We start from the raw sequence: 26904 nt of genomic DNA, 5'->3' as shown, positions 1-26904 counted from the left end.
ACTTTTTAAAATGTAAATGCTTGATTTGTTAAAGAAAATACAAAAATCACTATATGTATGCCTTTCATATTTGAGGAGTTCACTCGATTCCTCATGGACCCCATCGTCAGAACTCGAACTTGACAAAAATTTGTTTTGAAAATTTAATTTACTTAACAAACACAGCGAACAGGAGAAATCGCCAAACGTGTACTATGCGTCGTTGAAGAGTTCCATTCTGATCATCATCAGCAGTTCCACTTCATCAAATATCATTTTTTTTTAATGTAAATGCTTGATTAAGCTTCTGTACCGTTATTTGAAGCCTATTTAATATTTGAGAGTGCGATGCTGTTTGACAGATGACGTAGCGGTTCACTATAGGCTGCCTAAGGTAAGGTGCCTGGGGTAGGCCCCTTTTGTACTCGTATTTCAAGTTTTAATCCCCTCCACCAGGCGCCCGTGGCGTGCGGCCGCGGAGCTCTTCATTGGCGTTCTGTTTGTCGGAACGTTCGGTTCACTGCAAAAAATTCTTAGAAATCCTTAGATTCTTAGAATTTTTTGTAAGTACTAATTAAAAGTATTGTAAACGGTTTTACCGTTCGATTGTTAATATTACTTCAATGATTTGATGGACAGCTTGTGTTCGTCAATGCTGACACCTCATCGATTCACATCGCGAGCGCAGCGAAGCTGTCGCGTAAGTAAGCGATTCTTATTTTATTTTGTTTACAGCGAATCGAATCATTTTAAGCACGGAGCAGGTCCTTGAAAAAGTGAAAATGTGAATGGCAGTTTATAGGCCACAGTTTTATTGTCCTCCGAAAGGGAGGTTATAGCGGTTCCTATTACAGTATAGAACTGCCCAACTTAGGAATAACTAAAAAGACGCGCTCTGCGACGTCGTAGTTTATGCTAATCAACTTGTGATTTTGCATTAAGTAACCTTAGGGTAATTACAATAATAATGATCGTAAGATATATATGACCTGATATTTTCCGGGCATTTCCAGATTTTCTGGTACTGTGCTGCTGAGATACAAATTATTTTATTTTGCATTTAAATCGAAATATCACAATAAAGGCTGGATTTGGAAGTACCCCCAATTTTAGAATGCTTGAGAGCTGGGGCTAAAACGCCTAAAATAAACTAGAATAAGATGTTTGGTATTGCCATGGGTACCATTAAACAGTAAAGTTACTCTAGTATCATGCTGGCTACCAAATTAGGATCCTATCCGCCTTAAAGTCGACGAAGCCCCGCTGTCGCGGGGCTTCTATTTCCGCTCTGAGGGACGAAAGGTAACTAACAAACCTACATCGAAAACCTCCTTTTCGATCTTTTTGTTTATATCCTTTGGAAAGTTTTTTCTTAATAATACCAATTTTGGATGCAGAGTACCGTCAATATCTTTGTGAATTTTATTTTCAATTAAGGTATTTGTACGTAATAATAAATAGTGCAACTGCTAAAAGTGCCTTCTAGTTAAAGCAAGGGATTTAAAAGTGAAACTCTTGTATGTAAAACTGACATATCCCCATTCAGTTGTGTTATTGTGAATTTCGTTTAAGGAATTTTATTATATTTATATACGTATAAAATTTTAGTTTTGGTGTATAACTGCATACAGGAGGGGCACTATTTACCCCTTTGCTATAACTATAACCCTTGTGAGAAAAGGAGGTTCGAAGTATCTTTTCATGACTTAAGAACGTAATTGAGACTGAGAGGTGGGGTGGTTACAGACCGCCGCTGCCTGCACAAGGCATAACACATATCCTGCTGCGTAAGCAGAGTTGATCAATATTGCATTATGTTAAATTAGCATACTGTAACCTTTCCCACCTGCGCAAGGTGTGGAGAAATTTACTACCATTGCGTAACTTATTGTACCTATACTACCTGTACCTATTATGGATATCCGCCATGGCCTACTACAATAACTATCCTGCTACTTAGCAGAAGGTTTATTAAAATATAAATATGTGCTGTTAAGCATACATACATAACGTACCTAATATTTCCCGCCTGCGTAAGGCGAGTGAATATTACTATTTAGCCAGCTGAAGACCTGCCGCCTGCGCAAGGTGTGCGATTTTCATTATCCTGCTACGCTAGCAGATGAAGCAAAATGGCTACTATAAGACCAGTATACTTAATACAATGAACATGGTTCCAAACGCCAAGACCTTTCCCGCCTGCGCAAGGCGTGTGAAAATGATTAGTCACTGGGGCTAAAAGTCAGACATGGTTTTGATACTGTTATTAGATAAAAGTATATTAAGATTATACAACATGCCTGCGCAAGGCGTGCAACATCCATTTGCCTGCTGCGCAAGCGGGTATCAATTGGTTCAAGGTATCATTAATCAAATATTGGTACTACAAAGCATTTATGATACAAGTACCTACTTAACATGTATCTATTTCTATAAGCCAAGATTTCAACTCCCATGTAAATCTCCGCCTAATTCACAATAATAATTCATAATCATTTATTTGCACATAAAAATCCTACGCAAGGCATTCGAGAAATAATTTTTACTATCGTTTTGCTGCGAAAACACACCCCACTAAACATGAGACTGGCCCAGGAAGACCATAAAACCCTAAAAAGATAAAATAAGCCTTGACACACTCACTGCCAGCGACCCGCTAGGCGTATTCCCTTTTAGCAGGCGCTTTGCGAGACATACTGTTTTCTCGCGTTATCAACTTCGCTCGTAACGCGTAGCTCACGCTGGCACTGAATGTGTTAACTGGCTTTCCGGTGAGTAATATTAAAAATCACCATAAGTGGTTCATACTTCATACGTGGCCCATTCAGTCATGCTAATAATCTTGATAATCTAGAGTTCATGATACTGATCGTTGAATTAAAAAATTTAAATTTGTTTTGAATTGCCTTAATCAACCGGCCGCCCCGCCGCTACATAGTTCTAATGGTTTAAAGATATAAATATATTACCCTGGTCTGTTTCAAGGTTCTTGGCCATTCATCATTTAACCCCATTTGGGTCAAACACAACAAAGGTTGGGAAAAATGTATCCCGCCCGTAGCAGCATAACAAGATTGCAGCAGCATAGCGTAGCTTGAACTCCGTTAACGTTGCGTTGTCTACAGGAAAGACGTGAAGGACTTAATAAAATGTCTATGACCCACAACTGGTATATAATCATAGCTCAATGCAACTCATCAACGCAGTCCAAATGAAAGAAAGCCATTTCGGTTATTAATCTAGATGAATACATCAGGCGTTAAAATATATGTCCTAGATGTCGGGACGACTTCTTGTTAATAGCCAAAAGTGCTTTTTTGGATAACGGATACAAACCCTTAAGGGTTGAGATACATACATTTACCTATTGGTTCGAATCTACTTTAAAAGACTGTGTGGTTATGATATTCAATATAAAACATTACAAATTTCCTGGGTGGAATTAAGCAAGCGTACATAGGCTACGGAGACTGCTTACCATCAGGCGGGCCGTATGCTTGTTTGCCACCGACGTAATAAAAAAGGCAAGCAACCTCGAAGGTTATTTCTATACCAATGTTCATTAATTGGTGTCCTATGAAATTATTCCCATAAGTATTCAGTTTTTGGCAACAATAATGTACAAGACAAAGTTTCTGTATTGTATACTGTATGTTACAAAATATATATGTGAGAATCAGTGAGCTCACTGAGATAACATTAGAATTGCTTTAAATCACCGTTGATACAATGTAAATGCTAGACAAGTCTGCGCCATTGGGCATGGGCATGCCACAGGTTGAATTACCTACTTAAGTATATATAGTTCTCAAATCTCGTTTAAAGTAATGTAACATTAGTTTTTCTTCAAAAACATAAAAATTGGAAGGCTACTTAATGCCAAATGATTAAATACTGATTATTTTAACGAAGGTCTTTGACCTTACTATCTAACCCGTCAGTCAATAACATATCCTTGGTAAGATAAATTGTTATGTCCATACATCTCGCGCTTCCTTGAGCTTGCACCAGCTAGTACAAGTAGGTAATCCTGAAATAAGGTTCGAGTATATTTGTGGACAAAGCTGGGACTACCAGTTAGCATGGCTATTACGTATATGTTTAAATTATGCGAATTGTAATTTATTCAAACACTTTAGCGAACGTAGATCTATCATCTACGCACAGGCCTAACCTTGGCTTATCAGGAACGCAGACATTGTAATATGTGAAATACCAGACGATACAAAGAACCAAGCGGGAGAGCACTCTCCTGGCAGAGTTTTCAAGATTAAATTGTATCTCACTAACTGAAATTGACGAGCTTTTAGTGCCAATAATACAGATCTTGTTTAAGATTTTAATCAGTCACTTTATGTTTTTAATATGTATGAAACTAAAGGCCAAGTAAGTATATTCAGGTGAAAGCCTTAAATATACCTATACATCTTGCATGATGGTACATAATTTCAACATGATACTCGTAATAATGATACCTCCAAGAGGAAAAATCCTAGTATTATTTTTGCTGTATTGCAGGCATTTAATTGATAAAGGTTATGTTCTTACCATACTGGCCCTAATTATTGTACATGTAATAAAATAAAACCACATTATAGGCTGGTTAAAGTATGGGCTTAGGCCCAAAAATATTTTAGAATACTCTCTGGGGTAAGACTACCATCGTAGCGAATATCAAAGAAAAATTAAAATGGTTACAGCAAATAAGATTTGTTGTGTATTATGATTGAAAATTGGATATTCTACGAGCTTATTTACAGTCTGAATGGCTATGCACTGTACACAACTACAACGGTGAGAGTGGTAACGGGTTGAACTCTTTTGGATGAGTAACATAAAGCTGTTAATAGCGCTACCAAATTAACCTACTATATCACTTACTGTCTATTTGTTATTTAAGAATGTTCAAAAGCGGGAAAATAAGGACAGCTAATGTTAATCCATGAATTAATTGTCCGAGAGCCTGATTACTTCTACAATATAATAGACAATATTGCATGTTGTGATAAGTGCACTTTTCATATGATTTACTTTGCCCTTAAGACTGTAGGATTTTTGGAAAACAAACAAGCGAAGCTCTGAAAAATGTATATAAAAATCGTTTTTGTGAGCCTATAAGTTAAATTGTATCCTGCTTCATAAGTAAATACCAATATTTGGTAACCATATCTGGGTAAAAGACACTTTAAAGTGTCAATAATCAAGTTTATTTTCTTTTTGGCAAGGTAATATAAGGTCAAATATGAGTCAGTTTGGTAGAATGTGGACCTTGAAATCAATTGAAAGTATTGAACCACATATAATGATCGCAATGTTATTTTTGGATGGATAAAATAAAAAGTATAATTATGTTTTCATAATTTATTTTAATAAACATACAGTTTTCTATATTTATAGGTCCTATCTATAAATAACATTGTAAAGTAAAATATGTCACTGCACACTTTAAGCCTTTTCACATTCATCCATGTACCATGTGTTAAGTACACTTGTACTTGTTGTCTCCACCATTTTCACATATCAGTATAAATTAATCACATTGGCGTTTTCTGACCACCAGGCGATCACAGACACGTCTCAAATATTAAATAGGCTTCAAATAACGGTACAGAAGCTTAATAGCAGCGTTTTACCTTACAATAAAACGCTTATTAAGCGAAATACCTTATTTGAAGCCTATATTTTTAAATTCGCCTGTGGCTACAACACTCAGTTGCAATAAACCAAATCACTTATATAATGCCCGTCGAGGGTATTTTTAACTCACTGCGTTTTCTCCTACCATGCAGGTTGCAATAAGCAACATCTATAGTCTATACATACAAGTCAACTGGTATATCTCTTCATATTGAAAACGAAATAATAAATAATATCAAATGCAATCCTTTTTCGAATGTGGTATATTGCAACTTCGTTTTATTTATATTTTGAGACCCAATGAAGAGCTCCGCGGCCGCACGCCACGGGCGCCTGGTGGAGGGGATTAAAACTTGAAATACGAGTACAAAAGGGGTAGGTGTCAGCCTATAGTGAACCGCTACGTCATCTGTCAAACAGCATCGCACTCTCAAATATTAAATAGGCTTCAAATAAGGTATTTCGCTTAATAAGCGTTTTATTGTAAGGTAAAACGCTGCTATTTATTACATAAAATACAAAAATCACTATATGTATGCCTTTAACATTTGAAGAGTGCCCTCGATTCCTCATGGATCCCATCATCAGAACTGAGTTTTGACAAAAACGGGACTAATCTATATATACATAAATTAAAACAAAAAAATAATTTTCAAAATCTGTTCAGAAATGACGGAGTTATGGAGTAACAAACATAAAAAAAACATACAACCGAATTGATAACCTCCTCTTTTGAAATCTTGAAGTCGGTTAAAAATGTAGGCGTGAAGGGTTGTTCCCATAGAAAAATTTATTTACCGCGCCTTACTTTATACATCATTCATTCATGACATACATAGTCATTCTTTAAAAAAAGTTTGTGCATCTTACACACTGGGTGCCAACCAACATGCCGTCGCAAACGTGTTCACAATTTCCGAACGCACCCGTCGCTGTCATTTTCCAAATTAAATATGGCCTACCTTTTGTCATGTGTTTGTCATTAAATTAACACTTTTAAAAGCAAAACACGCGATAATCCGAATTTTGCCAATATATGTAGTCGATTCAAAACTCTTATTTTTTAACGCTCTTTCATTTGAGTATAATTTCATTCGGGTCTACCGTACCCCTGGACGAAATTATTAATATATTATATATATACATCAAGCATTACTTTCTTGGCTGAGATCAAAGTGCCTCATCAAATATATGTACATAGAAATAATTAGAACTAATAAGACTTAGGTATCTAAACAATATGAATAATTTGGCTAAAATAACATTATTAATACTTTCTAGCCTATGAAGTCGCGTCTAAGTATTTTTTGCAATATTAACAACTAACATACCTTCATGAAATAGGCAACAACATTTCTATATTACTACCACCATCAGCAGTTTCAATAAACTCCGACACATGTATGTTATTGTATTGTTGCCAGTGCATTTTCTTTACATGTCTATTCAGAGTTTTTTTCAAACTAAACATTTTATTACAAATCAAACAGCATTCTCTCTTCTCCATATGTTTTCTTTTAACATGGTCCGATCTCCGTCCTGATGTAACGAAACTTTCCGAGCACATTTCGCATTTGTATGGTTTCTGATTTTTATGTAATCTTATATGTTCAGCGAGAGTCTTTTTGCTGACAAAACTGTCACCGCAGATTTCACATGTTTCGGTTTTTACTTTATCATGTATGTTGATATGTTCGGTTAAATTACTTTTCTTAAAAAATCCTTTATCACATATAGGACACACATAAGGTCTGATTCCCAAATGGACTTTGTTTATATGTGCATCTAGAGTTCCTTTGCTAAGGCTAACAAAATTACAGTTATGACAATTGTATTTTGTGTTATTTTGCTTCCGTTTGTTATATGTCACATGGTTATTGACATGTATTTTGAAATGTGAATGTGTTTTTAACATTTTCGAGCAGTACGGACATTGTTTTTCTTTGTGACAATTTGAGTGAGCTTTCAAAGCGTTTGGTGTTTTGCAACTTTTCCCACAAATATGACAAACAACTGCTTCATTAGTATTTTTGTGAGTTATTCTTCTGTGTTCTTGTAGTTGATCTTTTGATTCAAAACTCATGTCACATTTATGGCATTCATCAGCCTTTAAATTCCTTTTTTTAATCTTATTCACTGACTTCATCTCTTTATTGCGATGTATTCTTAAATAGCAATTTTTGTCAAACTTCTTTATGCCCGAGATCTCTTTTACAAGGGTTTCGGCAATTTTCTTCAGATTTTCTTTCATTATTGTGTGTTTTTGTATCAGGATATAAATAGTTATGACTATTTCTGAGCATTTATTACAGACTTGTTGCAATACTGTATCCTGAAACAGACGAAAAATACTTTTTTATAAATAGTGAAGTCAAAAAAAAATATTGGGTAAAAAATTAACATTGTCTGACAAAGTATGTCATAGATATTATTCATAATCTTAGTTTAGACCGTCTGTGGGTGACAGGGTGTTAAAAATGTTTATAAGACTAAATTAAGGAACTTCTCTGAATCTATAGTTAGTACAAAAAACAATATTTTATTTCAGGACTAATGCAAAAAGTGACTTACTTGTAAGGAAAATAAGTACGACACCATTTTAAACACAGAAACCGTGAATTCTTGGTGGTCTGTAATAATGACCAGATCCGAATGAATATTGTATAACTCATCACGTTGTTTGAAGCAAAGGAAACAAGTTTGAATAGTTAGTTTCGGGTTAATTATAAGTTTCAAGGCTTCCATAGTAATACTGTTTAGTAGCATCGCGGGGATTTATAAGTTTTACTTATTTATTTATTATTAAAATATAAATAGCAGCCTCAAAATAAACATCAACGGAAGAGCCCTTGATATCAATTCTTGATCAATTCCCTCGTGTCAACAACACAACTCAACATCAACATGTCATCTTAACATTGACGTATGTCATGCATCTGAGTAACAGACTAGCGAAATATTTCACATAATGGAGTAAAAAGTGAAATTGAATTAAAATAACATATAGCCAATATAATTCTAATATAGCCAAAATGAAATAGACAAAGTTATAGTATTCATCTGTATATATCCATTATGTATATTGTTATTGTCAATCGAATGATTTTACTTTAATCCGGCTAAACAACGTTATCAGTGGAAACATACGCACGTACAAGATACGAATTGTCAACTGACATTTGTCATTTTTTTTTTTTTTTTTTTTTTTTTTTCTTCTTCTGGCTTTTACTCCCTGCCAATTTGCACAGGGTGAATTCGCCAATGTCGGTGTTGACTTTCACACGAGAGGAGAATGTTCGGTAATATTTTGAGCTTGTGGAAGGATGTGGTAGGGAGAACCTAAAAAACAAATAACTGTTATGGACATCACAAACGAACACATGACGTATACAATTGTTAGCAGATAAGCGGGAAGCGGATGACAGAACGTTAATAGTGCCAACATGAAGGAAGTGGGAGAGAAGAAAACCATATAAATGTATAATGTAGAGTATGTATAAAATTAAAGATATATAATTAGGTCTGAAAAGATAATACTTTATTTATAGTTTAATGTTATTTGCTTGTAAATATTTAATTAGGATAGAAGTTAGAATCGAATCCATGTAACAAAGTAGCGAGCTGAAGCATATAGGTCGTGGAACATTATCGGGCAATACATCGTACAGTGAGTAGCTACACTTTGAGCATGCAAAGAAGATGTGGTCCAAGTTGCCCTCATCAAGCCCACAATCACACAATGAGTTCGCACGAACACCTATCATAGCCAGAAATAACGGAGTACATACTTTGCCCAAACGTAAACGACAGATGGTGGATATTACCCATTTCGGAGACGTACGGAATCGATAGAACCACGGTTTTCGAGATATACGAGGTTGTATACAGCCATAATGTCTACCTGTCACTAATCTCGAGGTATCCCATTGTTCCTGCCATGTATTAAATAGATCCGACAGTGAACCACTCAGAAGGTCTGTACTGTAAATATCCTCTTTTATTAATCCAATGTCAATAGCTCGTTTTGCCCATGTATCAGCCATCTCATTGCCGCTAATACCACAGTGGCTTGGAACCCATCCGAGAACAATATTTAGGCCCCTTAATTCACACCTACGCAGTACAGCTTTGATTTCTAAAATCAAAGGAAATTTGGCTTTCAGTTTGAATTGGTTGCCTACAATAGCCTGTAGGCAGCTTCTACTATCAGAGAAGATAATAGTTTTTTTAATACTATGGGTCTCTGCATATTTGGCAGCTTCAAGAATAGCAACTGCTTCACCTGTGAAAATCGACGCTTGAGGAGGACACCTAAATGAGAGGACAATATTGTACCGAGGAATCCACACTGCTGCTCCCACACATCTTGCAGGATCTACCTTTGAAGCGTCAGTATAAACCGGTAAATAATCTTGCCATTTACCCAAAAATTTATTAAATTTGTTGTTTGCTGCAGGATCATTTTTGAAAATTCCTATGTCTAATATAACTTTAGGGGTATATATTAGGGTTTCAAATGCCGCCTCAAATAAAGGATTAGTGCCGGATGTATATAAACTTGGGTAAATATTAATTAATTTTGAAAAAGATATCATTATTTTAGGAGAAGTTTTATGTGTCCAATATTGGTTTTCAGTGAGTTCCAGTGCAAGTGACCGCAAACGTGGAAGCAGCAAATGGTTGTAGTAAGAACTGGCTTTGATTAAAAATCTATCGGCAAGATATTGTCTGCGGAGAGACAAAGGAGGCTCAACACCTTCCACCTGCATGGCGTTCTTGGGAGAAGAATGCATAGCTCCGAGTATGATCCTCAAACATTTAGCTTGTATGAGATCTAATTTACCTAGTCCATCCTTATTGCAAGGTTCCATTAAAAATGACCCATAGTCTATATGACTGCGTATGATGGCATTGTACAGTAGCTTCTGACAATATGGATGTGAGCCCCACCATACACCTGACAATGCTCGCAGAATATTGATATTTTTTTCACACTTACCTATTATATACTTGTGATGTGAAATGCCAGACATTTTGTGATCTAAAGTGACACCTAGGAATTTTACTGACTCCTTACTTGGAATCATAACACCGCCATAACGGACATCTGCAGCAGGCATGGTTCTTCTGCGACTGAACGTGACTACACAACTCTTCGTTGGCGATAGAGTAAGACCATGTTCATCAAGCCAATCTTTGAGGTAACCCAGAGCTGTGTTCAAACTAGCAGCGGCTTTATCTATTGACTTTGCTGAGGTGTATAAGACCAGATCATCAGCATACTGCAAGATATTACAGAAGGATAAGACAGATTGCTCCAAGTCGTAGGTGTAGATACTGTAAAGCAGAGGGCTGAGTACAGATCCTTGCGGGAGGCCCCGCCACAAAGTCCGAGGTGGATGATAAGAATTACCATTCCTAATTTTAATTGACCTACCCATAAACAACTTGGTGACAATATGTACAATCTTCGCGGGAATGCTCAGATGTAGCATTTTTGCCCTGAGCACCGGAAGAAGGACATTGTCGTAAGCCGCAGAGATATCTAGAAAACATCCTAGCAGATATTCGTTTTTTGAAAAGGTAAGTCGGATATCAGTTGCTAAAATGTTTAAACTGTCCATTGTACTACGGCCCTTTCGGAAACCAAATTGAGTGTCAGCTAGAATGCCCTTATTTTCTGCAAACCATTCCAGTCTATTTTTAACCAGGTGCTCCAGTATCTTTCCCATTGTTGCAGAAAGAGCAATCGGCCGATATGAGCTAGCCTCGTCTGGGTTTTTAGACGGTTTTAGGATTGGAATAATTACTTGGGTCTTCCAGTCTCCTGGGATCTCCCCCGTGTCAAAGGCATGGTTTAGGATACCAAGTAGATATTCCTGTGATGATGTATTTAACTTGGACAAGAAACAATATGGTATGCCATCCTCTCCAGGTGTAGTATTCCTTAGTCCATTAAGCACTACACTAAGCTCTGAGAATGAGAAAGGCTTCTCCAAGTCGCTGGAGGTGCATAGCAACGGGGGAAGTAACAAGCAGGATGCTTCGGGGACAGTTGGAGGGGCAAGTCTATCTGCGAACTCTGATAGCCAGGGGGAATCCGTGGTAGTCTTAGACTCTGGATTAAATGAACCCCTGAACCTCTTTACGTTTCGCCATATAAGTGTTGAGGGGGTTCTAGGAGATAAGCTCTCGCAAAACCCCCTCCATCCCTTCTTCTTAGCCTTTGCTAGGAAACGCTTTGTACGGGCCGAGATTTTTTTTAATGAAATAAAGTCATCCAAATTTCCTGACTCATTGAAAGCTTGTTCCGCAGCATTTCTTTTTTTTACGGCTGCTGTGCAGTCAGCGTTCCACCACGGGGGTGATGGAATTTTATGTTTAACAGCTCTCTTTTTTGGGATAAACTTATCGGCAGCTTCTAATAAAACATTTTTAAATTTTAAATATTTTTCGTCTTGACTAATTTCGCTAGTGTCCCACTCTTTTATATTTTCCTCTACATAAAAAGCATAATTGGGCCAGTCTGCTGATTGTATTTTGTGTTTCAGCAGCGGTTCAGGGGAAGGAGATGGAAGAATAGATGAAGGCTTAGTGATAATAATAGGGAAATGGTCACTGCCAAATGACTGACGTAATACCCTCCAGGATAATAAAGAAGATAAACTAGGAGAACAAACAGATAAATCGAGAACTGATTGGGGATTCTGGCCTGGGTATACCCGATGCGTGGGAGTTCCATCATTAATAACTCCTACATTGATGTCATCGAACAGATCCAGCAGGGCTGACGAAAACGAATCTGAATGGTATGATCCCCAGGAGATATTGTGACAGTTAAAGTCTCCTAAAATTATAAGAGGAGGTGGGACAGATGTGAGAATAGATTGTAATTCATCTATATCAACTTCTTCAGGATGGGGGATATATATAGAGATGAAATTAATGCCCATAACCTTGGCAGCTACGGCATTAATCCCATCCGAGTGAGGGGGGATAGGAATTTGGTAGAAAGGGTAACAGCGCTTGATCAATAACGCGCATCCGGCGCGTCCGTCACTACGGTCTTCCCGGAGACATGAGAAGCCCGGGACTCTAAAAAGAGCGCCGGGACGCAACCATGTCTCCGAAATAGCCGCAACAGACACGGCGTGGTCGTTGATGAGCTGAATAAGGTCAGGTTTTTTTGGTATGATACTTCGACTATTCCATTGTAGAAATGTGACCGGGGGGGCCATTGTGGAATGTAAGTCTCTCCGCGAGTGTAACCATTAAGGGTGCAACGTCGTTCGGTAGGAAATCGCTCCATTTAGCGATGATGTTTGTTAAAAATTTCAAACAGAGTTCCATTAGGTCTTCATTGGGAGTGATTCTATTGTAAGAAGAAGAGCCATTCAGAGCCTGACCATTGGGGAGTTGAGGTGGGGGGGTTCGGACGATATTGTTGTGAGCTTCTCTATCATAACCCGGGGACAGAGGGACCCTCGTCCGGGGTGCTCGGTATACGGTCTTACGATACGAAGTGGTGGGCGGAGGAGTGGGCATGGAAGTATTAGGGTGGCATGGGGACTGGGAAGATCGGGAAGAGTCTGTAACCTGCTCAAACATGACTCTTGCTATATCTGAATATGGTCTGCGAACTGCTGAAAACTGTGCTGCTGCTTCTGCGTATGAGATGTTCTGCTCAGACATGGCAAGTTTAATGGCTTTTTGTCTACCATATTCATTGCATACTTTATCTGTAGCAAAATGCCTACCTGTACAAAAGATACATGTCACATGTTCTGGGGCTACATTGCATCCATCACCGGGGTGTTTCTGTGCACACTTATAACATCTAGCATCAGACCGGCACTGTGTTTGAATATGACCAAACCTAAGGCACTTCCTGCATTGAATTACTGGCAGTTGATATACTTCTACCACTAGAGAGGTGTAATAGGCGAAGATTTTCGACGGTAAGGATTGCCCTTCGAAAGTAACTACAACTGATTGGGTTGGCACCCAGGATGAGGAGCCATCATTGTTTGCCACCTTCCGTTGCAGACGGCGAGCCTTAAGAATCTTCCCTTTGCCTTCTTTGAGATTCGTACCATTGACTAATTCCTCCATAGTCCAATCCGAAGGAACTCCACGAACAACTCCCATACGTGATACATGGTATGAGGGGATATCAGCTGTAAACTTATTTTTGTCAAGTAGTGGGTGCTTTAAGAAGCTATTTGCATCAGCTGCTGTGGAGAAAGTAACTGCTACTCTGTTGCGACCTACCGACTTAATACCACCTTCCTTCTGGATGTTGTTTACATTTCCTTGAGTAAGCAAAAGGCCTACATTGATGGGTTTCAGAGAGGCATTGGACGATGGAGCGGACTCTCTAGAGACATGAACTATAAATGGTCCATCATCTTCGGCATTGTACTCTCGGTATTTGCTGTCTAGACTAGGGTGTTTGTATAAATGTGGGTTGAACTCGACTGTATTATTTTCATTTACCTCAACTGGATTATTTTTATTAAACTCTGCCACATTACTAGTATTAGGTTCGACTGTATTATTTGTATTGCCCAACTGCTTGCTAGTCTCTATCGGGTCGATTACAATTTTTTTTGGGGAAGGCTCCAGCTGGGTCGGTGACAAATTCAAGTTGCGTTTACGTGAGGTTGTCTCCCAATTCATGTCATTATCACCGGCCTCATCTGGAGGCTTCTCCTTTTCATTCCCATCCATCCAAACGTCTACAGTATTAACCTACTGTATTGTGTAAATATACCACCACCTGATTAGTAAATAAGGAAAGTTGTTTTATTTATGGGAATAACCTAAAAACGAACCACTCACTCAACGCGCTACTCCTCAATCTGTCCCATTTGTCATTTGTTGTTTATCGCCTAACTGTCAACAGTGTCAATCCGAGAGTTGTGACGTCATCAGAATCTTCAATGACGTTTCGAGTTTGGTCTCGTGACGTGTGCCAAAAGGTATTTTAAATTCAATATTTACAAAAATATGGTCATTACAAGTCCCCTTAAAGTAGTTTAACGTTCTTATAATCCAAAAGAATTTATTGGGATACAATTCTGCCCTAAAATTTGTAGATGGAAACAACCCGTTTGCAGATTATTTCCAACATTTGATTGATCCATTGAATCCGTAACCACTAGTTATGGCTAGAGACTCTCATTTCAAACATAGACCGGGCGAATCATACTTTCTTTTTGTTACGCTAGTACTGGCACCCAAAAGAAAGGGATCATTATGGTTTTTTGTTCATATTTACTGACAAAATTGGTTTTTTATACTATATTTGGTCGACACATAATCGATAATGACATGCAATAATCGATAATGACATGCAATAATTTACAACGTCTATGGAGGCATTTACGCTGTTAGAGCTGAGGGCCTACCGCGAACCACGTTCGACCAGGGTGGCTACCGGGAAAATCAAAATTCGTCAATTGCGGGCATTTTTCTCTGTCACTCTAATTATGTTTTAGTGAGAGTAAAAGAGAACGATCCCCGCAATTTGCGAGTTTCGGTTTTCGCGGCAGGCGGCGGTTGTTGCCAGAGAAAAATGCCCGCAATTGACGAACTACGATATTCGCGACAGGGGCAACACGAAAACCGAAATTCGCAAATTGCGGGGATCTTTCTCTTTTACTCTCACTAAGACGTGATTAGAGTGACTGAAAAATGACGAACTTCCATTTTCGCATATATAGCCCTGTTTCCCACTTACGCCCAGTTTTTTGCGGGTACGGTTTTTTGCAGGAACCAGTTTTCTGTAGTATGCGTGCAGTATCCCGCAAACAGTATGCCCGTGTTAACCTTATTATATTAGCACGTATACTATTAAAATGGGATCATGCAAAAAAACCGTACCCGCAAAAAACTGGACGTAAGATGGGAAAGAGCTTCTTTAATCTTTAGTATCTAGCTTATCTGTGCTTTCTGTCAATTGTGTGATGCGAGATTGCGCTAAATATAATTATTTTTTCGCCTTGAAAAATAACTTTTCTAGCTTTCATATAAAAGCTATTGTTCCACTATGTTTTTGTAAGTAAATTATATTTTAAAATCTATTGGTTATCGAATTCGAGGACTTTAAAACCCATAAATAGTTACATAAATTGCTCAGCAAATTGGCTTACTTTGAGCGCCATTTTGTCCACTTGGCATCTACATGAATTTTATTTCGGTCTGTCCTGTGTTTATTAAAAAAAAAACTTAATTTAATATTATTACTGTCCAATTTATTTTTGGATCGTATTTTTATTAATTTGTATATAAACTTAGAGATAAACATAAGAGTTATAGGTCCATGGTGATGTTTACATGGACCCTATCATTGATAGTAATTTATTCTTAGTTATTTAGAGTTTTACAAATATTTACAGCGCTTTACCATAGAATTAGCAGAGTAATTTTAATGTAGTAGTATATACTAACTGCAAAACATGCTAGAAAGCCGTCTAGTTTATCACTTCCATTATTTGTATATATTGGTTTATGTATCCTTTATTGTTCTATCTATATTCATATTTTCATTTCAGGTAACCTATTTAATCCATAATGGATGAACCAACGACATCAGCATCACATTCTGACCCAGAAAATCTAAATATGTCCTACATAAAACATCAAGACATAATTACCACAGAAAATCTGGACATAACAGACCCAGAAAATATAGAAAACACAGATATACTGATAACAATTAAGGATTATGATGACTTTGATTTTATCAGGGATAATTTAAAGAATGTTCTGTATTCTTCACAATTCTGTGGGATATGTCTGGGGGTTAGTGACGACTTGTGTCCTATTGGAAGGGAGTTGGAGGTGGTTACGCATAAGGGCACTGAAGTTAGAGCACTGGACGATATTGTCAGCTATGTTTTTAATAATAGTGTAAGTATTTATTTAACATATATACATGTACAAGAAAACATTTCAAAATCTTGGAGGTAAATTTTGCTATTCTAAATCAGAATCATTTGTATTATATCTATGGAATTAAAATATACTTATGTAAAACTAGTATTTTATCTAATTATGTTGTGGGTGAAAACCCAGATAACTCAAAACAATTTATAGCCAGCCTAAATCAGGGACCGGACCCGCTTACCCTAACCCGTTCAAAAACCCGGGTTATTGTAAAGCTGTGTTCCAAAAACCGCTTCATTTCGGTAAGCTTTTGATTGGCTTACCAGTGGCGGATTAACCGAACAGCAGAAAAAGCATATGCTAAGGGCCCCGCGCCTAGGGGGGCCCCGCGCTCCGACCCTGATCATGCGATTTCGGCACGCGGAACCGGCCAGGTTCTAGTAGAACTCGCACTCCGCGGATCCTGTACATTTTATTTACAATGTATTTTTTTCGTAAGTCAGTAACAATATTGTTCAATTATTATTATCATGTCTATTTTTCTTTATAACGATACCAAATTTAAAGAATTTTTAGGCTTACGAAAAGACCAAGAGCAGAGTTTAGTATAAAACCGAGAGTATCTCAAAACTTTTGTGCATGGCTAAGCTGTGCAGGAAACAGCAGAGCTCGGAAACGAACAAAAGAAGATACTGTGTTAAAAAACATATTAGTAAAAAGCAAGGAAGGATGATTTATTTATTTATTATTTCAAATAACAAATTGCACCTTACAGCTAATGCCTAATGATGATCAGCTTTGGGCCCGTAGTAGGCCAAAGGACGCGCTCCTCTACGGCTGGCCGAGCGCCCAAAATATGCCGTTATAAAAAGAAAACAGCGGAGCCCCTATGCAGGGCTTTGCATTCGCGTAGGCCGGGTGTAAAGCCCTACATAGGGTCCGATACCCAAAGCATCCCAGCAAGTCGCACTTTCGAGCAAGAACTAAGGCCGAGCAGCAGGCGAGCCGAGATCACATTGGTTCAATTCCAAACTCTGTTCTCCTACAATTCAGCTTTTGCATGGTGGCGCGCCGCCATAGAACGCTCCAGGCCTCCGCCCTTATACGGAGCTCGGCCTACGGCCTCGTTCACACTCTGGCATTGGTTTAATTCTAGGCTCTGTTTTCCTGCAGCATGGCCTTCAGCTTCGCACGGGAACGCTACGAAATCGTTTGGTCCGGATATTCAGCTCGTGGGGCTCAGCCTTCGTCCTTGTTCTTTGGCTCACTTAGCCATTAGTTCCCACTTCTTAGATCCGACTCACGTTTCACCTATTTTTACAAGCTTTTATTAAACTTAATAATATTGATGTTGTTAAACAGTATCCCTACATGCTTTTATTTAACTTGCCAATTTAATACTCTACCATTTGTCAAAATTTGTTGTAAAAAATTCACTGACTAGGGAAAAATCGGTGACAGTACAATGTTATCGACCTGATCTTGTGATGAAAACCGAAGGTAAGGAGGACACCTATATAGAAGAATTGAACTGTGATAAAATAACAACTTGATTAAGATTAGGCACTTTTATAATGGCTAAAAAAAAATTTTTTTTTCTTTCGGAGCGATTATTTCCTAAAGTAATAACTTTATAAAAAAAGGTTTTTGAAGATCGTTATTCGTTTTGAAAGACCTTATCCAACCATACGCCACACTATAGGGTCAAAGCAAAAAAAATCAAAGAAAAACCATTTTGTATGGGAGGTACCCTAATTTTTTTATAGTTTTTATTTTACCGTTCTGTCGCAATGCGTGATTTATGTATCCACGCCCAATTACGGCTATCTAGCACTAACGATCGCGGAGCAAACTCTCGGACAGACGGACAGACGGACATGGAGAAACTATAAGAGTTTCCAGGTGACTACGAAACCCAAAAAAATACACTGCATAACATGTTAAAAACTAATCGAGAACGAGTCGAAAAAGATTAAGACAGCGTAAAAATATTGTGATGGTACTGAATCCTCGGGGTGCGAGTCCGACTCGCACTTAATCATATTTTTTTTCAAACCAGGGGGCCCCGCAAGCTATTGTGCTAAGGGCCCCGCGCCTTCTTAATCCGCCCCTGTGGCTTACCGGTTAAGAAACTAATCCTTTTATTTGAATTAATTCAGGTTAGCGCTTACCGATATTAAAAACCCAGGAAAGGGTTACCGCTTCAAGCGCTGATTAAATATGAACAAGCTGTTTTAACTTTTACGTGAACTGCATATGGTCTATTAACGTAGCGCCCGACGCGAAACACGGCGGTTCCATTCCCTACGTGCACGTGCGAGTGCGCGGCGCGGCGCGGCGGCAGTCGGTATTTGTCAAAGGCTTTGTAATTTGCCGACCTAATATTGCTAATTCAAACAAAAGTGTACGTTAAGTCAAGTAGCGCACAACGTAGATTTCAAAACACATGCTAAAGTTTAAGGCAAATTACCTAATATGGTAAGGCGTTGCATTGATTTTGGTATATTTTTGTTTAGTACCTATTACTCCTATCATAGTCACTTTCTTTTCGTTAGCTGTCTGTGCACATCTCCTGTATCAGTGGAACTCATCAATGGCTTCTAATAATTTTATCGAGTTCGGGCTCATTTTAAAGGTCTTGACGAGTTCTTTACGATACACATGGTGGAGAGGGTCTGATGGTGGAATCGGAAGGTGTCGATGGAACTCATCGATAACTACTAATAATGCTATCGAGTTAGGGCTCATTTTAAAGGTCTTGACGAGTTCTTTACGATACACATGGGGGAGAGGGTCTGATGGTGGAATCGGAAGGTGTCAGTGGAACTCATCGATAACTACTAGTAATGCTATCGAGTTTGGGCTCATTTTAAAGGTCTTGACGAGTTCTTTACGATACACATGGTGGCGAGGGTCTGATGGTGGAATCGGAAGGTGTTGATGGAACTCATCGATAACTACTAGTAATGCTATCGAGTTTGGGCTCATTTTAAATATCTTGACGAGTTCTTTACGATACACATGGTGGCGAGGGTCTGATGGTGGAATCGGAAGGTGTTGATGGAACTCATCGATAACTACAAGTAATGCTATCAAGTTTGGGCTCATTTTAAAGGTCTTCACGAGTTCTTTACGATACACATGGTGGCGAGGGTCTGATGGTGGAATCGGAAGGTGTTGATGGAACTCATCGATAACTACTAGTAATGCTATTGAGTTTGGGCTCATTTAAAATGTCTTGAAGAGTTCTTTACGATACACATGGTGACGAAGGTCTGATAGTGAAATCGGAAGTTGTCAATGGAACTCATCGATGACTTCCCATAATGCTATCGAGTTTAAGCTTATTTTAAATGTCATGACGAGTTTTTTACGATACACATGGTTGAGGTTCATCATTTTCGAAATCCGCATTCCCTAAAACCTATAAAACGACATCAATAAAGACTTATGACAAATTGCATGGCCGCCATCTTGGACTTCGAAATGGTCATCATTTTCGAAATCCGCACTCCCTAAAACGTATAAAACGACATCCATGACGACTTTTATGACAAATTGCATGGCCGCCATCTTGGATTCCAATAAAGTCATGATTTTCGAAATCCGCACTCCCTAAAACCTATAAAACGACATCCATGACGATTTTTATGACGTAGTACATGGTCACCATCTTGGACTCCATCCATGACGACTTTTATGACAAATTGCATGGCCGCCATCTTGGATTCCAAAATAGTCATGATTTTCGAAATCCGCATTCCCTAAAACCTATAAAACGACATCAATAAAGACTTTTATGACAAATTGCATGGCCGCCATCTTGGACTTCGAAATGGTCATCATTTTCGAAATCCGCACTCCCTAAAACGTATAAAACGACATCCATGACGACTTTTATGACAAATTGCATGGCCGCCATCTTGGATTCCAAAATAGTCATGATTTTCGAAATCCGCACTCCCTAAAACCTATAAAACGACATCCATGACGATTTTTATGACGTAGTACATGGTCACCATCTTGGACTCCATCCATGACGACTTTTATGACAAATTGCATAGCCGCCATCTTGGATTCCAAAATAGTCATGATTTTCGAAATCCGCATTCCCTAAAACCTATAAAAAGACATCAATAAAGACTTTTATGACAAATTGCATGGCCGCCATCTTGGACTTCGAAATGGTCATCATTTTCGAAATCTGCACTCCCTAAAACGTATCAAACGACATCCATGACGACTTTTATGACAAATTGCATGGCCGCCATCTTGGATTCCAAAATAGTCATGATTTTCGAAATCCGCACTCCCTAAAACCTATAAAACGACATCCATGACGATTTTTATGACGTAGTACATGGTCACCATCTTGGACTCCATCCATGACGACTTTTATGACAAATTGCATGGCCGCCATCTTGGATTCCAAAATAGTCATGATTTTCGAAATCCGCATTCCCTAAAACCTATAAAACGACATCAATAAAGACTTTTATGACAAATTGCATGGCCGCCATCTTGGACTTCGAAATGGTCATCATTTTCGAAATCCGCACTCCCTAAAACGTATAAAACGACATCCATGACGACTTTTATGACAAATTGCATGGCCGCCATCTTGGATTCCAAAATAGTCATGATTTTCGAAATCCGCACTCCCTAAAACCTATAAAACGACATCCATGACGATTTTTATGACGTAGTACATGGTCACCATCTTGGACTCCATCCATGACGACTTTATGACAAATTGCATGGCCGCCACCTTGGATTCCAAAATAGTCATGATTTTCAAAATCTGCACTCCCTAAAACTTATATAACGACATCCATGACGATTTCTATGTCATTGTACATGGTCACCATCTTGGACTCCAAAATGGTCATCTTTTTCGGAATCTGCACTCCCTAAAACGTATGAAACGACATCCATGACGACTTTAATGACAAATTGCATGGCCACCATCTTGGATTCCAAAATAGTCATGATTTCCGAAATCCGCACCCCCTAAAACCTATAAAACGACGTCCATGAAGACTTTTATGACAAATTGCATGGCCGCCATCTTGGACTCCAAAATGGTCATCATTTTCGAAATCCGCACTCCCTAAAACGTATAAAACGACATCCATGACGACTTTTATGAAAAATTGCATGGCTGCCATCTTGGATTCCAAAATAGTCATGATTTTCGAAATCCACACTCCCTAAAACCTACAAAACGACATCCATGACGATTTTTATGACATAATACATGGTCACCATCTTGGACTCCATCCATGACGACTTTTATGACAAATTGCATGGCCGCCATCTTGGATTCCAAAATAGTCATGATTTTCGAAATCTGCACTCCCTAAAACCTATATAACGACATCCATGAGGATTTTTATGACATAGTACATGGTCACCATCTTGGACTCCAAAATGGTCATCTTTTTCTAAATCTGCACTCCCATAAACCTAAAAACCGATTTACATGACGACTTTTATGACTTACTGCATGGCCGCCATCTTGGATTCCAAAATCGTCATCATTTTCGAAATCAGAACTCCCTAAAACCTAAAAATGATGATTTTTATGACAAAGTGTGTGGCCGCCATCTTACTAAAACCGGATACAAATAAGCATCTATATAGTAAGTCAACATTAACGAAAAGTACTTTTACGTCGGTAGTTACAATATAACTATCGAATCAATTACGTAATGCCCATCTCTGCCGCGGTGCCGCAGCGGTGGGGGAAAGGCGCGGGAGAGGGGTAAGGCTTACCCTAAACCGAAAGGTTACCGGTTAGTACACGCAAAACACAAACCGAATCAGCTCCTGTAAGCGGTAACCACTTGTTACGATTAGGTTAATCTGAATAATACGGGTTAATCATTATTGTTGGGTAACCGGTTGAACGGGTTACCCAAACGATTAGCTTATCATATGAAGGGGTTACCCATTCGAACGGGTAAGCCAAATGAACGGGTTTTCCGGTCCCTGGCCTAAATGTTATTAAAACTGTTTTTCTACAATTTAATTATAAATATTTCTAGCCTAGATAACTAAATAATATGTCTTTTTTCTACTTTTCTGGGCATGAAATAGAACAGATTATAAACGCTAATTAATGTATTCGTTTTTAGTGGTACACTTTTTCCCTGTAACTACTACAGATGAAAACTATCGATTATATTATAGAATACATACTTGTTATTTCATGTTCTGCGTATTTTTTGAATATATATATAATATAGGGGTGTGTATCTAGATAAAACAGTATGGAAGAGAAATAAATTTACAAACTTGTAAGTTTGTAGATTCCTTACCAGAATCATATGTCCAAATAAGTTACATTTTTCTCTCATGACATGAACATGCTAAACATTTTTCTTCCTTTTACTGCAGGTCAGTAACATCCTAGCCAGCTCCTACCTGTGTGATAAATGCATCGACAAGGTCTTGCCATCATACATCTTCGTATGCAATACTCGAGACTCATACAAAGTCATCAACAACTGCATAAACGAGTTGAACTTTAAAGTCGTCAATGCTATACAACAGTTAAACCCAGTAGAACATTATGAAAACTCTGAAGTTCTTATAATTCTAGAGAATGTTGAAACACCATATCTTGAATATACGGCGGCGAAGGAATCTAAACTTAAAAGTAATACAGTTACTGTCAAAAGAAAAAATATAAAAAGAAGACTTATAGAAAACCAGCAGGTTACCGGTGTGTTGAATGTAACGTAATAGTTCAAACTTTCAAAGAATGGAAACAGCATGAAAGAGATTTTCATGAAAAACCTCAAATACAGTGTCAAATTTGCAACAAAGTTTTAAGCACTGAGCAGAGTCTTAAAATTCATTATAAAACGCATGCTATGATGAAATGCAAGATCTGTAATTTACTAGTACCAGATGGAGATTTGAACGAACATTTTAGATTGAACCATGAAGATGACAAGAAAACTTGTCATATATGTAATCTAGCTTTTTATACCAACAGCGAAATTAATTCGCATATTAAAATAAGCCATCCTAATGCAGATGACCCAGATCCAGAAAACACTAAGTCACAATGTCTGTTATGTCTTAAACATTTTGAAGGCGAAGAATTAAACGAACATAAATGTAAATTCAAGTGTTCTGAATGCTCAGAAATACCATGCATTCATCACAAGTATCTAATATCTTATAGAGAACAAATAAAAGCCAGAGCCTCGAAAATTAAATGTATGGATTGTGACTATGTGTGCCATAAGAAAGATTTTCTCATCGGACATGCAAATCGAGAGCATTTGGATCACATATCATTTGCTTGTGATATTTGTGGGCAACGTTTCTACTCCAAAGTAGGTTTAAGAGGGCATATCTATCAGTTCCATACAGAAAGTTACGTATGTGAATATTGCGATCAAGAATTCAAGGGGAGCACAAATTACTACGAAAATCATAAGAAGCAATGTGGGCTAACTAAAAGAGACTTTAAATGTAACGAATGTCCAGCCTCATTTGGCACTTATAAATTCCTCACTAACCATAACAAGAGAAGGCATATGCAAGAAATTTACCCTTGTAATTTATGTACGAAAACATTTTTAACTGATGGAAAATTAAAAGAACATACAGTTAAAGTGCATAGCGGTTTGCAGAATAGAAATAGGAGATCCTTTACGGATTGCGTGATTTGTGAAAAGAAATTTGATACTAGAGCTGATTTAAAACGGCATATTAGAACGCATGGACCGAACGCTAAATTTCCTTGCCGAACTTGTAATATAGAGTTTGATACGTTAAAGAAATTACATGTACATAGGCGAAAGCATGTGAAGTCCTATTGCGAACGGGTGCAATGTAATGTATGTAACATGGAGTTACAGGCGGCATGCTTATCCCAGCATATGCTAAGACACGCTGTAGAGTCCGGAGAAGCGCCAGCATATAGCTGTGATATATGCGGCAAAACATGTTCCTCTCAAGTGTATCTCCGATATCATAAGCAAAGCCACATGAAGCCAATACCTTGTCCGCTTTGTGACAAGTTGATTAAGCCGGCTGGTTTACAGAAACACATCAAATACCATTCATATAAAGATGATCCCGTAATGAAGGAAAAAATGAAGCGGAGATATAAATGTGAGGTCTGTGACTATATGGCTTCAGACCCTAGTATATTAGAGGCTCATGTCAACCGTCACCATTTGAAAGTAAAGCCATACATATGTTCAGTTTGTGAAAAGGATTTCTGTGGTAAACTACAACTGACTAGACATATGGACACTCATTATGTGACTAAGAATTATAGTTGTGAAGTTTGTGATAAGAAATTTTCGAATAAAATCTGTTTACGAATGCATTTAAGACTACACACTGGTGAACGACCATATTACTGCGAAATATGCGCAGAAAGTTTCATTTCAGCGAGTGCTTTGAAAACACATAGAATCAAACGGCACTCCGAAAAGTCTATACCGTGTCCATTTTGTAATAGAATGTTTTATATAGCTGTGGAGATGAGACAGCATTTCAAGAAGTTTCATTGGCCGCATAAGGATAGGAAGTTTGACCATAGAGAGGTAGAGGGATTAGGAAAGGAGTATTATCATCTGTTTGAGGATGGACGAAGGCCGCGGTTGGATGATGATGATGACGGTACTAGCAATGTCATTATTGAGGAGGTCAATGAGTAGAGAATTATTGGTCCTTTTTTTTATGAAAGAGGGGGAAAACGAGCAGACGGATCACCTGATAGTAAGCGTTAACCGCCGCCCATGGACACCCGCAACACCGGAGGCGTTGTGCGTTTTCGGCCTTTAAGATGGGTACGCTCTTTTCTTGAAGGTCAACAACAATTCATTCCAGTTTGGCTGTGCGAGGCAGAAAGTTTCTGGAAAAACGCACGAGGACTGCCAACCATCTAAGTGGTGAGGATGGAAATGTTGTCGCGTAGGGCGATGGAGAAAAGAAGCGGCAGGGATTAATCCGAACAATTACTCGGAGCACTCCCCGTTGTACATGCGATAGAGAGTGCAGAGCGAGGCCACATCTCTACGCAGCGCCAAGGAATCAAGCCGATCCGAAATACGCCGGCAGTCGACAATTCGATTCGCTCTTCGTTGGATGCGGTCCAGAGGGAGAAGCTGGTACCAGTACCAGAGTGCCCCTGCCCATAGATGAGAACAGTATTCCATATAACTATGACAACTAACACACACAAATAACTATTAACTTAACTTATAACAGTGTTATAATTTGGCAAAGTAATGTCATTGAAGTTCTGGAGGATTTTTAGCCTCTGCCACCTGATTTTGAACTCTATTTCAAAGTGATAGGGTTTAATTTTGCATAATCTCTGACACCCTTATGCCTTAGGGCAACCCCACTCTAGCGTCTAATCGGCGCTATGGAAAATGGCGTCGCCGCGCAGTTGCGTCGAGCAACATCCATGTCTTGACGCCAACGCTCGGGACACGCCAGTGTGGGGTTAAAGCATTGATCATTTGCCATTATCCCGTCCTGGCAGGTTTCGGCCTCGGCGACTGAGTTTGTACTGGCTAGTGAGAGCGACGATCGTGAGCTCTCAGGTGGCTGACGTAGCCTATTCTCGCAGTAAATGTACGGCCACACTCACCGCAAGTCTGCACCCCTTCGACAAAATTGTAGCTTATGACCGCAGGTGGTCGGGCCTTTAACTCGTCACGCTTCGCGTCGAGTTCCACTCGCCTCTGCTCTTCAAAGGCTTGCACTTAAGTCTGCACTGTATGCCTCCACTTCGGCCGATCTTGTGCCGAAGTCTCCCAGTGTGATGGCTCAATGTCACATCTCCGCATGTGACGCTTCAGCACATCTTTGTAGCGCAAAAGTTGGCCGCCCTGTTTCCGCTTACCACTTTGCAGGACTCTTCTACTCACCGCACCATCGCAGTTGTCGCCGCATTAGGCTTCAATGCCGCTGACATTAGTACGGCGAAGAACTTCGGTGTTTCTGACACGGTCTGACCAAGAGTTGTTCATAATGTCACGCAGGCATTTAAGGTGAAACCTAACCAATCAACGAATGTGTTTTCGGTAGAGACAACACTTTCAGAAACTATTAATTTGTAATTGGTACCTCAGAGGGCTTGACGCGAAAAACGAAATTTCATTATCTACCTCCCTCGCTCGATATTACAGAAGTGACAGCAGGCAGATAATGATTTTCGCGATATGCTCTTAGAGGTGCAAGCTTCCATAGGTTATAGTGACTGCTTACCATCAAGCTTTACCTACGCTTTTTGTGATCAAATCTTTTGTATTGTAAATAATGAAATTGTTCTTAAGCTGTTTTAAATCAGAGGGATAAACTGTAAAATATATGCTATCATGTGTGGTTATTTTCTATGGTTATAAAAAATTGCAAATA

The 26904-nt window shown here is 38.6% G+C and overlaps 3 protein-coding genes across 7 annotated transcripts; 1 reads left to right on the top strand and 2 right to left on the bottom strand.

The window, feature by feature from the left end:
- The first annotated feature begins 392 nt into the window (after positions 1-392).
- LOC133531039 (zinc finger protein 808-like) lies at positions 393-26904 on the top strand. Of its 5 annotated transcripts, none has more exons than XM_061869130.1 (3): positions 393-679; positions 16173-16530; positions 22906-25279. In XM_061869130.1, exons 2-3 carry the CDS (start codon positions 16192-16194, stop codon positions 23251-23253), a joined length of 687 nt encoding a protein of 228 aa, XP_061725114.1. In that variant the 5' UTR covers positions 393-679; positions 16173-16191; the 3' UTR covers positions 23254-25279. The 5 variants fall into 5 exon arrangements, with proteins under 5 accessions (XP_061725114.1, XP_061725112.1, XP_061725110.1 ...); XM_061869128.1 differs by having other exon boundaries at positions 407-679; positions 22906-26904; XM_061869126.1 differs by lacking the exon at positions 393-679 and adding an exon at positions 15536-15675 and having other exon boundaries at positions 22906-26904.
- Positions 5608-8660, bottom strand: LOC133531046 (zinc finger protein 567-like). Its single transcript, XM_061869140.1, has 2 exons — positions 8188-8660; positions 5608-7948 (listed from the first exon to the last, which is right to left on the bottom strand). The coding sequence occupies exons 1-2, from the start codon at positions 8380-8382 to the stop codon at positions 6950-6952; spliced, it is 1194 nt and encodes a 397-aa protein (XP_061725124.1). The 5' UTR covers positions 8383-8660; the 3' UTR covers positions 5608-6949.
- On the bottom strand, positions 8803-14475 carry LOC133531049 (uncharacterized). The gene is made up of 2 exons (XM_061869147.1): positions 13888-14475; positions 8803-8955 (listed from the first exon to the last, which is right to left on the bottom strand). Exons 1-2 carry the CDS (start codon positions 14344-14346, stop codon positions 8842-8844), a joined length of 573 nt encoding a protein of 190 aa, XP_061725131.1. The 5' UTR covers positions 14347-14475; the 3' UTR covers positions 8803-8841.

Source organism: Cydia pomonella, chromosome 24, assembly GCF_033807575.1.
Source record: "Cydia pomonella isolate Wapato2018A chromosome 24, ilCydPomo1, whole genome shotgun sequence".
Taxonomy (NCBI): Eukaryota; Metazoa; Arthropoda; class Insecta; order Lepidoptera; family Tortricidae; genus Cydia; species Cydia pomonella.
This window is presented reverse-complemented; position numbering and strand designations above follow the sequence as displayed.

What these genes read in the sequence shown, in the direction of transcription:
- LOC133531049 (XM_061869147.1), bottom strand. Translation starts at nt 14,346, where the DNA reads ATGGATGGGAATGAAAAGGAGAAGCCTCCAGATGAGGCCGGTGATAAT. An exon ending in AGGAAGGTGGTATTAAGTCG is followed by an intron (nt 8,956 to 13,887) that starts GTAGGTCGCAAC and finishes TTTGTTTTTTAG; the next exon opens with GTTCTCCCTACCACATCCTT.
- LOC133531046 (XM_061869140.1), bottom strand. Translation starts at nt 8,382, where the DNA reads ATGCTACTAAACAGTATTACTATGGAAGCCTTGAAACTTATAATTAAC. An exon ending in CGTACTTATTTTCCTTACAA is followed by an intron (nt 7,949 to 8,187) that starts GTAAGTCACTTT and finishes CGTCTGTTTCAG; the next exon opens with GATACAGTATTGCAACAAGT.
- LOC133531039 (XM_061869128.1), top strand. Translation starts at nt 23,385, where the DNA reads ATGATGAAATGCAAGATCTGTAATTTACTAGTACCAGATGGAGATTTG.